Source organism: Agelaius tricolor, unplaced genomic scaffold (assembly GCF_023055355.1).
Source record: "Agelaius tricolor isolate 1412-34295 unplaced genomic scaffold, bAgeTri1.0.p SCAF_10, whole genome shotgun sequence".
NCBI classification, from domain to species: domain Eukaryota; kingdom Metazoa; phylum Chordata; class Aves; order Passeriformes; family Icteridae; genus Agelaius; species Agelaius tricolor.
In genome coordinates, this window is record NW_027269270.1 from 13,716,182 (window position 1) to 13,731,863 (window position 15,682).

Genomic DNA, 15,682 nt, shown 5'->3' on the forward strand with positions numbered 1-15,682 from the left:
AATGGGAATGAGGAGGGTAGGGACATAGTGCAGATTAAACTCCTTTTTCCCGTTATGCCATGGACTGTCCTTAAAAGGAGTGGATATACTATCAGTATTTTTCCTCTCATTCTCTTTTTAATCTTCTTCCAGTGCCTAGTGAAGCTGAATGTGAAACTGAAGCCTATGCTGGACTCTGTGGCAGTAAATAGAGGTAAATGGGAGGAGCTGCACCAGAAAAGACTTCCTTCTCAGGCAGCATCCTTGTCCTCCTTTTCCTCTAGCTTCACCACGTCTCTCAAAGACATAAACTAAGCCTGCAAATATCAGTGTCACTTTACAATAAGAGCTGTCTGAAAGGTTTTCATAAGCTTAGACCCACCAATTTTTAAGAAATGCTTTCCCAGACATGCCTAATTGATGGGATATTATCTTGATGGCAGCACAGTTTGCTTTTCCTGGAAGGCTTAGTGGGACTGAACGGAAGCCTGCAGTGGGACTGCGCTGGTATCTGGAGCGACATGCAACACTGAACAGAAGAAGCGTTCATTCAGCTCCACTACATTTCAACTGCTGCTGTAAAAATCTGTAAAGCTGACAACAGACTGAAATATAAGAACTCACAGCTTAATAAAATTAATAATACAGAGCAGGACTGGGATGCAAGCTGGCCAATTCATATGCAAGGAGCTGCAGAAAACAGAATAGTGTGTAATTACATTGTTGTTTTGCATCTCTTCAGTACATGTTATGAATCAATTATGCCTGCTTTTGTGATGCTCCTCTCTTATTCTCCCTCCTCTTTTATGCCTGAATGTTCTGAAAAGCCTGCTTTGTATTTTGAAGAAGTATTTTTTTACAACAAAGCTTCTTAGTGATTGATCAGGGCCTTTAGAATTGCCTACCTTTGCTACATTTAAAAACAAACTTTATTATCTTTAAAAACACCAAGCTGTCCCTTCTTCCCTGAGAAATTCATATTAACACTGCAGCAAATTTTTCAGCAAGAGGAAGTTTGCATAAAGGCAAAATATTGCATGGTAATTTTAGAGTGGGTTGTTTTTTTTTCTTTTCAAAAATGCTCTTATAACACATTCTTTTTTTTTTTAATTATAGCGTTGCCTAAGGAAAAGATTAATGGTTTTTTTTTTTTTTTTTTTTTGAAAATAGAATACAAATAAAAAAGGAAATCTGTTGCTTTGAGCTTCAGGTTTATATTACATTGAAAAGCAGAACATGGATAAGCCTTTCTAGGATAATTTCCAGGAGAAATTAGTATTTAGAAATGTTGGAGAGGTAGAATATCATCACACTGGACTACCCCTTACTCTCTCACAGTTCTTTCAGTACAATTTCAAGTGCTATTACTACAGCTAGCACAGCACTAGTTAAGGCTCACATGTTGACACCCGTGGTAAAGGTGTCCCTAAAAATCTAATCAAATATGATAGGTCACAAAACCAAATGTCTCTCTGTGATGACCCTAGTATTACCTGAAAGTTGGTCTCCTTCCATTAGTGTCAAGATCACTAATGCAGCAAACCTGTGATCTGTGATTTGAGGGTGTTTTCTCTGCTGCATGACCAGGCACAAGAGGAGTCATGTTGCAGTGCTTATGAGTGCCCATTCATGGGGGGGGAAAAAAGCCTTTGTACTTCATGAAAAATGGGATTCTAAATATAGAATCTGTCTGGCAGCAGAAATTAAAGCTGAATTCAGCTTAGTTTTACACCTGTGCCAAACTCCATTTACTTAAGTGGAATTACCTTGAACTGGCAGCAGCTTAATGGAAATCAGAACCTGGCCCAACTGACCAGATGCTAAAAGAGCTTTTATCCTTTCTAAGGAAACTGAGTTGTTAGAGCCTTAGAAAAGCTGACTACATCAAACAGAAACAACAAATCTGCTGATCGCTTCTTTAGAAGAAACACAACAAAACAAAAATGCTCTGTGCTTCTAATGGTGTGTAGGACAATAGCTGGAAATTCAGTAGCATTGTGAGCCAATCTGTTAGTGCACAACTGAACCACATCACTTTCTAGCAGAAGGAAGCAGGGAAGGAGCAGAAATGCAAACTGCACAGCAGTGAGTACACACACCAAATGGAAATGTTTCTGCTGTTCTTTCACCACTTCTTTCTTCTCTGAATAAAGCCAGAGCAGTTTAGCAAGCAGCAAGCCATACAAACCTGCAACACATACTTTATTGGAAAAACAGCTACTAGGAACCAACAGTACTGCTGGTAGGTACACACAGCTTTCCTGAATTTTGATATTGCATACTGCTAAGTGTAACTTAATTTATAATGCATACCCTACGGCCTCCCCGAAGGTTGAGTCTCCCCTCATTTCCTCTCCTTTTATTGGCTTCAGTGCACTGTTGCCCATGGCAACACCCACTGCCAGGGATGGGGACTCGGCAGCACCGCAGCCTGACACACAGCTGAAGTCCTAACAATGTCAACCATCAATCAAGTGACTGTTTCTAATTGCCTCCATCTATTTCTCCTGTCTTTTGGTATCTTTGCCATTGTGGGTCAAAATTCAGAAACTGCTGACTAATGTTATGGTTCTGTTCCTCCATCACAAGGAAGAAAATGAGAGCACACGGCTTGATCTTATCAGATTGTTCTCAGGAAAAATGAAGCAACCCTACTGAAACTGGGGGGCCCAGCAGTGCATCTCAGAACAGCATTCAGTCTCTGAAAGTCATTTAGCTCAATCTTAAAAAAACCAACCAACTAAACAAATAAAAACCTTATCTCCTTTTTTTAAGACTTAGCTTAGGAAACAGCAAAAACAAAAGTGAGAAAAAGATGATTCTTTGTGGAAGCATGTAGTACATTAAAGAAATATATTTCAAGTCTATTATATTTTAAGATTGTTGGAAACATTTTTTAGCTAATGCTTATAAACTTGATGATCAGAAATTGTATCTGCTTTTCATTATTTCTGATAGGGAAACAATTTCCCAGTATTTCGGTCAGTTCTGCCAAACTCTCTGAGATATGTACAAGAGACATAATTGTGTAGGTTATTTAATCTCATTCTCTGTCTTTTACTTGCTTCCCTGCCTGCTGAACAAGGAGAGATTAAAAAAAAAAAAACTAAAACATTGAAATCAGCCTAATTCTGTGAATGCATATAAAACACATGTCCACAAGAGGCAAGGACAAATCAAGAGAGCTTGTGGAGAACAGAGCTGTTACCCAGGACAGGGCTGCTTGGCTTTCCCTTGAAATGCCCAGCACATCAGCAAAAGACAAGTCACCATTTCTTTGTCCCAGCTGTAAGCGGAAATCCAGCCATGAATGAGGCCTCTAGCATTTACAAATCCAGTGCTAAAATTTGATGGGCACATGGATTGTCCATAGAACACCCAGAGGTGCTTCAGGTTGGTTGTGGCAATGCCTTTTTTTCTAGGTGTCCTACTGACTCGTGCCAACTGCTGCCTGAATTGGGTCAGGTTTCTAGAACTTGAAGTCTCACAAGAGCCAAGCAGCAGCCTTAATTTTGTCACCAGAAAATGATCAGGTCTTCATCCCCATCCTCAAAGGTAGTTCAGGCCAAACAGTAATTTCACTTAGGATTCCCACTTGTGAAACTACTTACCAAAATCACCCTTTCCTCACAAAAAATGAAACCCAAATAAAACAATCATTTTAAAAAATCCACCATAAATGTTCTACAATTGCAGAGGCTAATCAGGAATGAACTAGACAATCAAATCCTGCTTGACTTTGAGCAGGCTTCTGAACTGCAGGTGCATCTGCCCCACCAGCTGATGGTAACAAGGGTGGGCTTGTCTCCTGCCCTTCTGCCAAGGGCCCTTTCATATGCTCAGCAAGGAGACAAGGATGCCCACTGGGTACAGCCCCAATTTTGGCTTCACTCCTGAGGGGGGCATGGAGCAGACAGGCTTTGGTGGAAGAGCTCAGGTCTTGTATGTGCACTCCCTTGGACCAAAGTGCTCCCCTGCAACACGACAATGTGACCCCACCAGAAAACTGAACGCTGTTTGAGGCAAGGAGCACCTGGGGTAGAGGCTCCCCAGTGGCTGAGACAGAAGAACCTCTCAAGAACAAGATGTTCAAAAGGTGTCTTTGGCCATAAGTCAAGTAGTGCAACCAGCCAATTCCCTCCCAGCCTGGACCTACAGACAAGTAAGAACAGCTTCACAATGTGATGGAGATGCAGACTCTGCTTGTCAGGACGTGGTTTTGCTCCTGCTCCGAAGCAGAGTTGCACAAGGTCAGCAGCAGTAGCTCACTGGGGTTTAAAGTGGCTGCCTCATGTGGCAGGCAGGCACAGAACTCCCCACACAGCTCTGTCTCAGCCAACCCCTACAATTTACAGGGCCAGGGGTCTTGCCAAGAAGGTCAGTTGTGTGTTTTGTAACCACAGCGTACACAAGTATGTTTCTAGCTCAGGTATTTCTTCAGATGGTGTCCTTGGTACAGCAGCTGCATTTTTCTGGTCTGGTGACCTTGCTAATTGCACCTTCTTAGAGAGCACTGCAATCTCATAATGTGCCTGTAGTTACCAACAAAGCCAATACTAGTACTCACAAATTGTTTTTGAAAACTGCAACCAGCAGTGCCTAATGTAATTTGTAATGTTTAGATTAATTCATTCTCGTGGAAAAACAGGAGTGTTTCAGTCTACAGGCCAAATACTTATTTTCCCTTCATAAATTCAAACCAGTTTTAGTTCCTGATAAGTCATTTGTGCATTGTGTGAAAGTTTAAAACAGGTTTATTTCAAAGATACATAAAACATACTAACAGGCGCTTCAATGCCTAGAGTGTTATGGGCAAGAAATAGAGAACAAGAAGGTTTTTTTAAAGGCTGTTTCAAAGGAAGAGTTTTCAAAGAGTAAAATCATGTGAATGGTTTCTAACATAGCAATGAAGTGGGATGTAAGAGATGCCCCAGAGATTCCCCGTCACTGGAATGTACCACTGTTGGAATACATCCTGTATATTGCTTGTTACCTTTCCTTTTTTGGATTACTTTGTATTTAATTATGAATTCTTAAGCATGTAGGCCATTATATCCTACAGTTTTCTGGGGAGTATGCCTGTGGGAGACAGCTGACAAATGCACAGAAATACCATGTGTCTGTTCTAAGGCAAGTGAATCCCAGATACTTGCAAAATGTGTAACTTAAAAGATTTCTGCATCAGTTTCCTTTTTTTTTTTAATCTTAAAACTGTTACTGTTTTGCTAAGTAGATCAAACTATGCTGGTTCAGCTTTCAAAGCATGCTTTTGAAATTAGCAGCTTGGGTTTACTTAGGCTTTAAAAAGATAAATAATTTTAACAGCTTACTATTATTTTCTTTTATTATTATTATTATTATTATTTTTATTACTTTTGATTGAAACTTGTTGGTATCAACCAGAGCTGTATCTATTGATTCCTGAATCTCTCAAATAGAAGATCTTGAAAACATGCGAGACTGAGCGGCCCAGATATGATTTTTGACACACAGCCTTGCAGCACTCACTCCTGGGGGCAAACCAAACTCCTTCCCTGGATATGCTTGGCATTAGTCCGGAATGACCAGAAGCCAGATCTGCCTGGGGACCCTAAGGGAGCTATTCACATGCACAGAAATTACACACATTATACAGTCTGTGCTCTAGAGTATCCCTCCCTGGTCAGCAGAAATACCATGGGGGGAAAGAAGTCCTGCCAAAGCACTAATACATTGTTGAATAAGAAAAGTTGGAGTAATTTTTTCTGCTTCTGAAAGTTGCAGGAAACCTGTCGGATTGTGCCAAGGTACAGACATACATACTTCCTGCCACCTACCAGCCTTAACCAACTTTGGATCTTAATGGGCTGTAAAGAGGATGTTTCATGTGGGCAAAGCCCAAGACAGTGGTTAAATGGCTCCTGCCCTGGGCTATGCGTTTAGCTTAGGGCGTACTTTTACACCACTTACTGCTTAAGGGAACTATTACACTGCGTTTAGAAATACAGGAGCTTTTTACTCTTCATTCCTCCCGGCTGCACGAGATCCCGAAATGAGGGAAACATTCTGGCCCAGGCAGCGACTTCAGGAGGCTCTAGCTCTTTGCGGCAGTTCGGAACCGGCTCTGAACACGCGGTGTCAGCGCTCGGGACATGGGCGGAGGGAGGAGAGCAGAGGAGGGCAGGCAAAGGCAGAGGACGCGGCTCCGCTGCCGGCACCAGTTCCCAGTGGCGGCAAGGCGGCCGGACAGGCCCGGGCAGGGCAGCCGCCGCCATCTCCGCCACACGGCATCGTCCGCGCCGCCGCTTCCGGGTCAGCGCCCGTCCCCACGGGAGCACTTCCGCCCCGGCGGCGCCGTTGCCATGGCAGCGATGGCGCCGCTTCCGCCGCCGCCGAGGCAGTGCCGGGGCCGGCGATGGAGGCCGCGCCGGTGCCCGAGGGGCAGCACACAGCCGTGGTGTACGGGCTCATCGCCAGCGGGCGCTTCGCGGAGGCGGTGTCGCTGCTGAACCGCGGGCTGCAGAAGAGCTGCCGCTCCCGGGGCTGCCTCTCGCTGCTGGGCTACTGCCACTACCAGCTGCAGGAGTTCGCGGCGGCGGCCGAGTGCTACGAGCAGCTGGTGGCGCTGCACCCGCAGCTGCTCCCGTACCGCCTGTGCCACGCGCAGGCCCTCTACAAGGCCGGGCTGTTCGCCGAGGCCCTGCGGGTCGCCAGCCCGCTGCTGGATGTGCCCGCCTTCCACCGCCGGGCCCTGCGCCTCCAGGCCGCTGTCCACTATGCCCAGGGCGACCTCCCGGCGGCCCAGAGCCTGGTGGAGGAGGAGCTCGCCGCCGCTGCTGATGGCGGCTCCGGAGCGGCCGAGGACCCGTCGGAGCGGGCCGATGCCGAGGTCAACCTGGGCTGCCTTCTGTACCGGCAGGGCCGGCACGAAGAGGCCAGCGGCAAGTTTGCCAGCGCCATGCAAGTGCTGGGCTACTGCCCGGAGCTGTCCTACAACATGGCGCTGTGCTCCTACGCGGCCAAGCAGTACCACGCTGCCCTCAAGTACATATCCGACATCATCAAGCGCGGCATCCACCAGCACCCGGAGCTCAACGTGGGCATGACCACCGAGGGCATCGACGTGCGCAGCGTGGGCAACACGCTGCTCCTGCACCGCACGGCCCTGGTGGAGGCCTTCAACCTCAAGGCGGCCATCGAGTACCAGCTGCGCAACATGCGAGCGGCGCAGGAAGCGCTCACGGATATGCCACCGAGGGCCGAAGAAGAGCTGGATCCCGTCACGCTCCACAACCAGGCACTCATGAACATGGACAGCCAGCCCACTGATGGGTTTGGGAAGCTGCAGTTTCTTCTCCTGCAGAACCCCTGTCCACCAGAAACTTTTGGTAACTTGCTGCTTCTCTATTGCAAGCATCAATACTATGACCTGGCAGCTGATGTGCTGGCAGAGAATGCCCATCTGACTTACAAACTGCTCACACCTTATCTGTACAACTTCTTGGATGCCATTATTACTTGTCAAACTGCCCCTGAGGAGGCTTTCCACAAGCTAGATGATTCAGCAGGGACAATGACTGAGCAGCTGAGAAAACTCACAAAACAGGTACAAGAAGCTAGGCAAAATTGGGATGATGAAGCTCTAAAAAAGGCAATTAATGAATATGATGAGACTCTGGATAAATATATACCTGTCTTGATGGCCCAGGCAAAGATTTACTGGGACATGAAGAACTACACAATGGTAGAAAAGATCTTCCACAAATCAGTGGAGTTCTGCAAGGAACACGAGGTGTGGAAGCTCAATGTGGCTCACGTGCTCTTCATGCAGGAGAACAAGTATAAAGAGGCTATTAGCTTCTATGAGCCAATAGTTAAAAAGCACTACGACAACATTCTCGATGTCAGTGCCATTGTGTTAGCAAACCTCTGCGTTTCCTACATCCTGACAAGCCAGAATGAGGATGCAGAGGAACTAATGAGGAAGATTGAGAAGGCAGAAGAGCAGCTGTCTTATGATCACCCTGATAAAAACACCTACCATCTTTGCATTGTCAATCTAGTCATTGGTACCCTGTACTGTGTGAAGGGAAACTACGACTTTGGTATTTCAAGGATCATTAAAAGCCTGGAGCCCTACAACAAAAAGCTGAGCACGGACACGTGGTATTATGCTAAGCGGTGTTTCCTGTCTTTGCTGGAGAACATGTCCAAGCACATGATCATGCTGCGGGACAGTGCGATCCAGGAGTGCCTGCAGTTTCTGAAGCAGTGTGAACAGTATGGAAGAAACATCCCAGCTGTCATTGAGCACCCTCTGGAAGAGAGTGGGATGCACAATGGGAAAAACACAGTCACCTATGAAGCCAGGCTTTTGAGGGCACTGATGTATAAGATCACTGGGTGGGCTGAGTAAATGTTGTTATCATACAGCAGAAATGAGAACCTTCTTCTTTTCTTGTGCTTGTGAGGTAATGCTAACCCTCACAAAAATCTCTAAGGATTTTTTTGCTGTATTTTAACAATGTTCAGTAGAAAATAGAATATTTTCATGAAATTAAGCCGTACCAGATAACTAGGAGCATTCTCTCTTGCTAGGAGTAACCTTTCATGTTAAATACCACTTAAGATGTGTTGACCAAGAATATCATTATAGAAATACCATAGAGTTTTCACCCATAAGATAATACTTTATCCTTCTTAAAATTAGAGCAAGTTTCTTTTCATTGGTTGACATTTGAAAAAATTTGTTATCTGTCTCTTCTAGAATAGAATTTGAAGAAGCTGTTGTTTTAATTCTCTTATTTGTGTCTATGTGTGAAACATTTCTTCTGCTTTTTGTAAGATATTTTTAATATGTTGCAGATCACGTCAGTAGTCTATTTAAACACAAGAAATGGCTTTATATTAAAAAATCAGTTCTACAAACATAAACATTTCCTTTTGCTGACTCATTAATAATGCATGAGTGTTCTAGCAAATTCTATAACTAATACAGGTACCAGGAATGAAGCCTTCCAAGAAGGCTTATTAGGATGATACCTCAGTGTAGATCTACCTTTGAAATAAAATTTGTTATGACAACTGGCTTGAGAGACACTGCTCAGTGCTGCCCTCAGAGTCCCAGTGCCCACACCATCTGGGTGGCAGCGATTGCCCTGAAAACCTGTTCAGTAGCAAGGGCTTACTTAGTAATTCAGTCCTCTGTGTGCAGCCCCTCCAATCCAAATACTATTCTTAAAACAGTCTCTGGTAAGAGACCTGTGAATGTGAAATTATATTCTTTAAGAAAAACCCATTGTAACTTCCATTTCATGCAAGGCTTACAACCTGTACCCTGGGTGGAAGAAATCTGCTTCTCTTTCCTTCTTGTGTTACACTCTTCCTGCACCTCTCAACACTTCTCCAAAACCCTGTTTATTTGCTTAATTCCTTTACTTGGCATTTCCTTCACCCTGGCATCAGTCAGTGTATTTTCTCAACAGTCTTCCCATCCCTTTTCAAACATATGTGTTCTGCAGTGAAGTGTGACCAAAATGTTTTCCAGTGCTTTTATGCAGTCTGGTTCTCTGCTCCATGGCTGCTGTCCTTTTTGTGTATTCTGCCCTTTGAAGCAATGTGTGAGTTGAAGTTTTTAAAATAAGGATCAAAAATCCTTGGCTTTAACTCACTTGCTTACCTTTGATACTGGCTCCCTGAAGAGCTGTCCTGAGGGGATATTTGAATCAGTCTGCATGTCCCTCAGAATCCAGTTTCTATGCCCCAGTTTACCTGAGAAGAAAGAGAACAGCATTTTTGAAGTTTTGAAGCTATTATAAAGGAATAGAATAATTAATCCTTCCAGAGACTTAATGTATATAGGAACTGCACAGGCCTGCAGCCATTTCAACACAGAGAAAGTCAACTCTTGTCTGCTGGGTGAGAAACTTGTCAGGGCTGAGCATATCATGTATGACTAAAGAAAATGCTGTGGGTTAGGTAATGATACGGTTTACCCTAAATGTCCTATAACAGTAAATTAAAATAAAATTTAACAGTGTTAAGAATGGAAAAATGTTCTAGAGAGACTAGAGAGCAGGCAGGAGATGCAGCAAGGTGTCCTAGAGAGGCCTCCATAGCTCATCACTAGGCCATTAAGCCCTGATTATTGTGATATTAAATATTTCCCACAACTGTTTCCCCATGGGGAGGAGACCTGTGATTTCAAATTTTGTTCACCTCCATGAAGCACAGCAGCAGGCTGTAAAGCATGTCTCTAATTTACAGTGCAATTGTATTATATATTATGCAGCATAAACAGCATGACCTTTAAAAAAAGTTTTTAAAAAATCATACCACATAACAGTGTCTGAAGTGCACTAATAGGCAATGCCCTTTATTTAATATTCATTGTGTGTTTTCTGTAAAAGTCACTGGACATTTAAAAAAAAAAATCACTTTGCAAATTCGTGCCCCTGCAAATGTTGAATGCCCTCTAATGGAGAGCAGATCAGACACTAATATGCTCTTGGTTTTCCATACAGCCAGAGTGTGGCTTTCACGAGGGCACTGCTGCCAGGATTTGCAGCCCCAAGTGCTTCATCGCTTCCTTGCCTCCCGTGCCCAAACAGGCAGCTGTGGCACCAGCTCTGGCACCAGCTCTGCCTGCTGCAGCCAAGGCACCGGCCCCACAGGCTGGGCAGGGAGATGAGCCACCCTCCCAATGGAAACGTCCCCAAAAAAGCTCTGGAGTTCTGCAAGCTGTGGCTGTTTTAGAAGATACGGCTAGAGGGCAGTCAGCATGCCTGGAATTTGCTTCATCCTGTTACATCACAACAGAAGTGCCAAGAGCAGCATTTTTCCTGTTCTTCCCTTTTCCTGCTCTTTTTATGTGCTTTTCTTCAGGGAGTATGCTGTGCCCACAGACAACCCAGGGCTTCTGAGCAGGTTGAGTGATGCTGAACACAAGGACCTCAAAGTGAAGAGGCCTCTGCTGCAGAAAGAAGAGGGAGAGCTGAGGTACAATGAGGAGGAGGTCTGGGACAGGCACTTCCTCCTCTGCTGCATCAAGAGATGCTTCTGCATGGAGCCTCCTCTGCATTCCAGCAGCATTTTCCACCCTGTCCACCATGGCCTCTTCCTCAGCAGTAGCACCCAACCTTCCCACAGCAGTGACACGCTGGGGCAGACACCCTCACCCTCGTTTTGTCCTGGAGAGCTGCCTGCCCACACACTCTGTGCCCGGAAGAGCTAGGGCCTGCGCTCATGTGGCTGACATCTTTTGCAATGTAGGACTGTTGCTTCCTCCAGTGGCAAGCACATGTTTATAGCATCTCCCACTGCAAAGCACTTTGGTCATGAAAAATATATAAATGTTACAACCACTTTTATTACCATCTTTATACCACATTTAATGTTATCACTATGTGACTTACACACAAAATACATTTTTAAAGGAAAGCATATACATTTTTATTTACAGAGGAAGGAAGATAGCAAGTAACAGTTTATGCTCCCTATACATATAGTAAAATCTGCCTAAATTAATGCCTTAAGCCAGCAGAGTCCTTTTGTTCCAAAAAAATATCAAAAACACTACCCAGAAACATATGACCATATTTACAGGGCCTGCAATGGGCAAACAGCTGCAGATAAGCTCAGAGTCCTAAGTAAGAGCCTCTGTTGGTTTGGGGTTTTTTTTTATTATTGGGAGGAAGGGGAAAGAAGCCTTCTGTTGCAGCATCAGTGTCTGAAAGGTGAGCAGCACAAGATGCCTCCCATGTACACCACCACCATACTAGGATTTTGCACTAATAGCCTCTTTTGCACCTTGTCCTTACAGGTCATCTTGTGAAATGTCCTTGTCCTCAAAACTTGCATGGGCTTGTCACCCATGTTTCAGGTGACAAACTGTGTGGTACTGCAGTGGACACATCTTTTTGTACAATTACCTTTGCAGTAATCACAGCACACAGTGCACAAGCAGAGGGCTCAGACCAACATTCTGACAGCCGCCCACGTGCACTGGCAGGAGCAGGAGGGGCACAGAAGGCCTGAGGTACAAGTTACTTCATGCCCCTTGGTGCTCAAATCTCTATCAAATGTCTGCTGGCACCATCAGCACAACACAGGTAGTGAATGCCAGGGACCCTTGTGATCAGCTCCACAGTCAGAGCTGACCCAAAAACTTCTGTAATCAAGGGGTGGCCGACTTTATGGTAAGACAGAGATAAAAGGTAAGACAGCAGAGTCTTCCTATACAGTGCTAGGAGGAAGATGATGACTGTCTTCCTTGGGAATGTTGTGCATACTTCTACTGGGTAAGCAGGCTCCTTTTAGCAGGAGAACAAGCAATGTTATTTCTCTAAAAATGGTGAAGTTACATACAAGAATAAAAGCTGGTTTTGACAGCCCATTCCACAATATATTACTGACAACATCCTATTTTAGAAACCTGAGTTCAAAACTTCCACAAATCCATATTGGCTTTAGATTCAAGCAAAGGCAGAAGAGTCTAACCCTGAAAAAATCAGATTTGGAACACTGATGTCATAATGTGGCTGTGTGGACTGAAAGATCCATCCCTTCCTCTCCCTCAGGCTTCTCGTCCTTTATTTCTCTTTAACCATTCAGTAAATGAAATACCTCTATATTTTGGGACTCTGCTAAAACCTGCTATCTTCCTAAGGAGTAGGTATGGCCAGGACAATGTGCATCTTTATGTTTTTGAAGGAAGTGTTTTTGCACCTCATTTGGACGACCGATTCTAAACAAAGAAACAGTTTCTAAATGAAGTAAAAGAGGCTTTAACTACCGACAAACTTTTCAGGCTCTATTTTCAGCAAAGCATTTCTTTTTTCAGCTGATGCTTTTCCATTAAGTAGAGAAATTGAGACATTTGGACTCATTTCCTTAAGAACCTTTTGATTAGCATAATTTTCCTAGATCTTGCCTGAATTTAAACTAATAAAGCCTTAGAGCAGGCTTTGCCAAACCAAACCAAACAGTCCAGAATATTTCTATTTTTGAAGATCTTCCCCTAAATTCACTGTAGTTTATAGTCCCAACTGCAGGCCAGGAAAATCAATTAAAAAGTTCAAATTTACTTCAATGAATCTTAAATTGGCACCTTAAAAATACTAATTTTCACATACTATTTCAAGCCATTCAAGTGCAGCTTCTGGAAAGTACTGGAATGCTGCAATCCCAGTCTTATTCAATGACGAAACGCCTTTTTTCTACCCACTTAAAATGCTGCTTAGAAATCAGCTAACCCCACGTTTCCCATGGCACAGCTGCTGTACATTAAGCAAACATCACTGTTGCACAAAGAGAAGCAGAAGTTGGCTGGGGATTCTGATCCTTCACCTGGAGCTAGCCAGGCTCAGCCTCCGGCAGCAAGCACGGAGCCGCCGCGGCTCTGAGCGCAGGGCTGAGCGCTGCGAGCCCGCTCGCACAGGATTAGCCCTGCAGCACAGCCCCAGCCCGGGGATACCCGTGTGCCCACAGCCACCCTGCCAGGAACGGCTCGGAAAGGGGAATCGAAAAGACAATTGCCACATTTTCTCTGGAACATGGGAATCATCACTCAGCATCACAAACTTTTAAGCTTCCTGTGATGAATGTGTGCACTGGCTCTGAACGGTCTGAGCCTCTCATGGCTTTTTTGTCCTCTGCTGTGCATAGTCATCGGCCTTCCTGAATTTCAGCCTTTTTTGCTGCTTACCTTCTCCTTTCCCCCAGCTCTGCCCCTAGGACCCTTTCCAGCCTGTGTCACGAGCAGGGAACAGGTTGACGAACAGCTTTTTATGAGTCGGTTTTATTTTATAGCTCTCTTTCCCGTGGGAGAGGGCAGAGGGAGTTGGCTAACACTCAGATCCTGTTGGGTTGAACTGTTTACTAACAGCCGTTTTCCAAATTAAAATTAGCACAGCTCGGATTTTTCTGAGCTGCACGTCTCTGGTGTCTCCCAGAGCTCTTTGTGTGCCGCTCGGCTGATTCACGGCCGCTCACACGGCCGGCGAACGGGAACGCGAGAGCTCGACACGGCGTGTCGGATTTTCTTGCTCTGTCAATAGTATTTATCACCGCGGCCCCCACGCGGAGCAGGAGGAGATGGAGAAGCACCATCAGCGCTGAGGGACGGGGCATTCAGGGCGCACATAAATCCTTTGCTCTTCCCCTGCTGAGCAGCTCATGGCGTTTTTACAGCGTCGAGCGCCACACTCTGATGGCCGGCCCGGCAGCCAAGGCGCAGCCAGCACACCGACAGCCCCGCGCCGCTGCCGCAGGTGCGGAGACACGGCATTCTCCCGGGAAGCACCAGGAACCGGGTCCCGGTCCAGCGGGTCCGAGGGACCCTTGCGGCAGGGCCGGGCCGTGCTGCAGAGGGCGCTGCTGCGCCGGGGCCCGCGGGCCGGCAAGGGGAACGGGAGTGGGCCGGCAAGGGGAACGGGAGTGGGCCGGAAAGGGGAACGGGAGTGGGCCGGAAAGGGGAACGGGAGTGGGCCGGGAACGGGAATGGGAACGGGAATGGGCCGGGAGCCGGAACGGCCGAGAACGGGAACGAGCCGGGAGCCGGAACGGGCCGTGCCGGGGGCGCAGGGCCGCTCCCGACACAAAGGGGAGCGGAACCCCGCCCTGCCCAGCCCAAGGTAGAGCTCCCTGCGTCGCATGGCTGGAGAGAAGGAATGTCCCAACCGAGCGGTGACAGGCAATATCCCTGCTCCCTCGGGCCCGGCGCTGGCCTGCCCTCGGCTCTCCAGGAAATCCCGACTGCCCTTTCCCCGCGTTTAGGAGGAGCAAGGACATGAACGTCCCAGCAGAGAGGCGCCTGTGCCGCCTCTCAGCATCAGCAGGAGGACAGCAATTTTGGGTACCAGTGCGTTCAGCCCACGGATGCTGGCATTGCCATGCACCACCGCAGCCTCCTGCAGCACCTTACAGGGACTGCACACTGCAGAGGAACCTGCCCCTAAGCAGCGCAGTCTGACCTCTAGGCAGGTTTTTGTTCAGTCCTGTGCACAGCTGACCTCAGCGGAGCGCCCCGGATTTGTGCCGGTGGCACCGCGGGGAGCGTTCGTTCACACGCGGCAGCACCGCCCCGCCCGCCTCTGCTGAGCGCTCGCAATCGTGTGCAAGACAACAATCATCCTCCCTTTAGAGATGGGGAGCAGCCACAGCTCTACCCGACATAACCGGGGCCACCTTCTGTTCTGCCTCTCAGCCTGCGCAAGAGTGTATCAGGGCTTCGGAGGGCACGAAATGCTGGTAACAAGAGTCGGTAGCAGTGAAACAGTCAACAAAATATAAAGCTGTTACAGCGGGATGGCGTCTCTGGGAAGGGAAGATGCGGGAGCCCTGCCCTCTGCCTTTGTGCTCAATCCAGGGCAGAACGCGTAGAGACGCCTCCCTGATCTTGTGAAATGCCTGCCAGCGAGCATGTGTAATGTACTGTGAAATTTTTTGTGACTTGCTAGGTTATAAAGCTGGTTATAGGAGAATTTAATAAAAAAAGGAAACCAGTTTATCTCTTTCTGATAATTTCTCTATGGCTTTAGGGTCTCATTCTAGCTTCCTCTCCATGCCTGGAGAGGTGATCCTAATATTCAGCATAAAATGTACAGATTCCCTGAAGGGAACTTGAAAGAAATTCTCTGCTTCAGATTCAAACCTGACAGTATATATCACATCAGGGGATCCCTTTTATCAGCAGGATATTCAGAAGGGATGAATGATTTACTCA

The 15,682-nt window shown here is 46.3% G+C and overlaps 2 protein-coding genes and 2 long non-coding RNA genes across 5 annotated transcripts in view; 3 read left to right on the forward strand and 1 right to left on the reverse strand.

Moving 5' to 3' along the window:
• Positions 1-5,435, forward strand: part of PDE11A (phosphodiesterase 11A) — a 109,516-nt gene extending 104,081 nt beyond the window's left edge. For both annotated transcript variants that reach the window (XM_071434844.1, XM_071434845.1), the window contains exon 20: positions 133-5,435. In XM_071434844.1, coding sequence (XP_071290945.1) covers positions 133-294 — 162 coding nt within the window. In that variant the 3' untranslated portion in view covers positions 295-5,435. The remainder of the gene's footprint in view (positions 1-132) is intronic.
• LOC139593651 (uncharacterized) overlaps positions 1-9,732 on the reverse strand; it is a 103,571-nt gene extending 93,839 nt beyond the window's left edge. The window contains exon 1 of the long non-coding RNA XR_011680361.1: positions 9,638-9,732. This is a non-coding gene — a long non-coding RNA (uncharacterized lncRNA). The remainder of the gene's footprint in view (positions 1-9,637) is intronic.
• Positions 6,304-8,892, forward strand: LOC139593650 (intraflagellar transport protein 70B-like). Its single transcript, XM_071434846.1, has one exon. The coding sequence runs from the start codon at positions 6,374-6,376 to the stop codon at positions 8,372-8,374; it is 2,001 nt and encodes a 666-aa protein (XP_071290947.1). The 5' UTR covers positions 6,304-6,373; the 3' UTR covers positions 8,375-8,892.
• Positions 9,733-13,824: 4,092 nt separating the features above from the next.
• On the forward strand, positions 13,825-15,469 carry LOC139593417 (uncharacterized). Its single transcript, XR_011680292.1, has 2 exons — positions 13,825-14,371; positions 14,442-15,469. It is a non-coding gene; the product is annotated as an uncharacterized lncRNA (long non-coding RNA).
• The last annotated feature ends 213 nt before the right edge of the window (positions 15,470-15,682 follow it).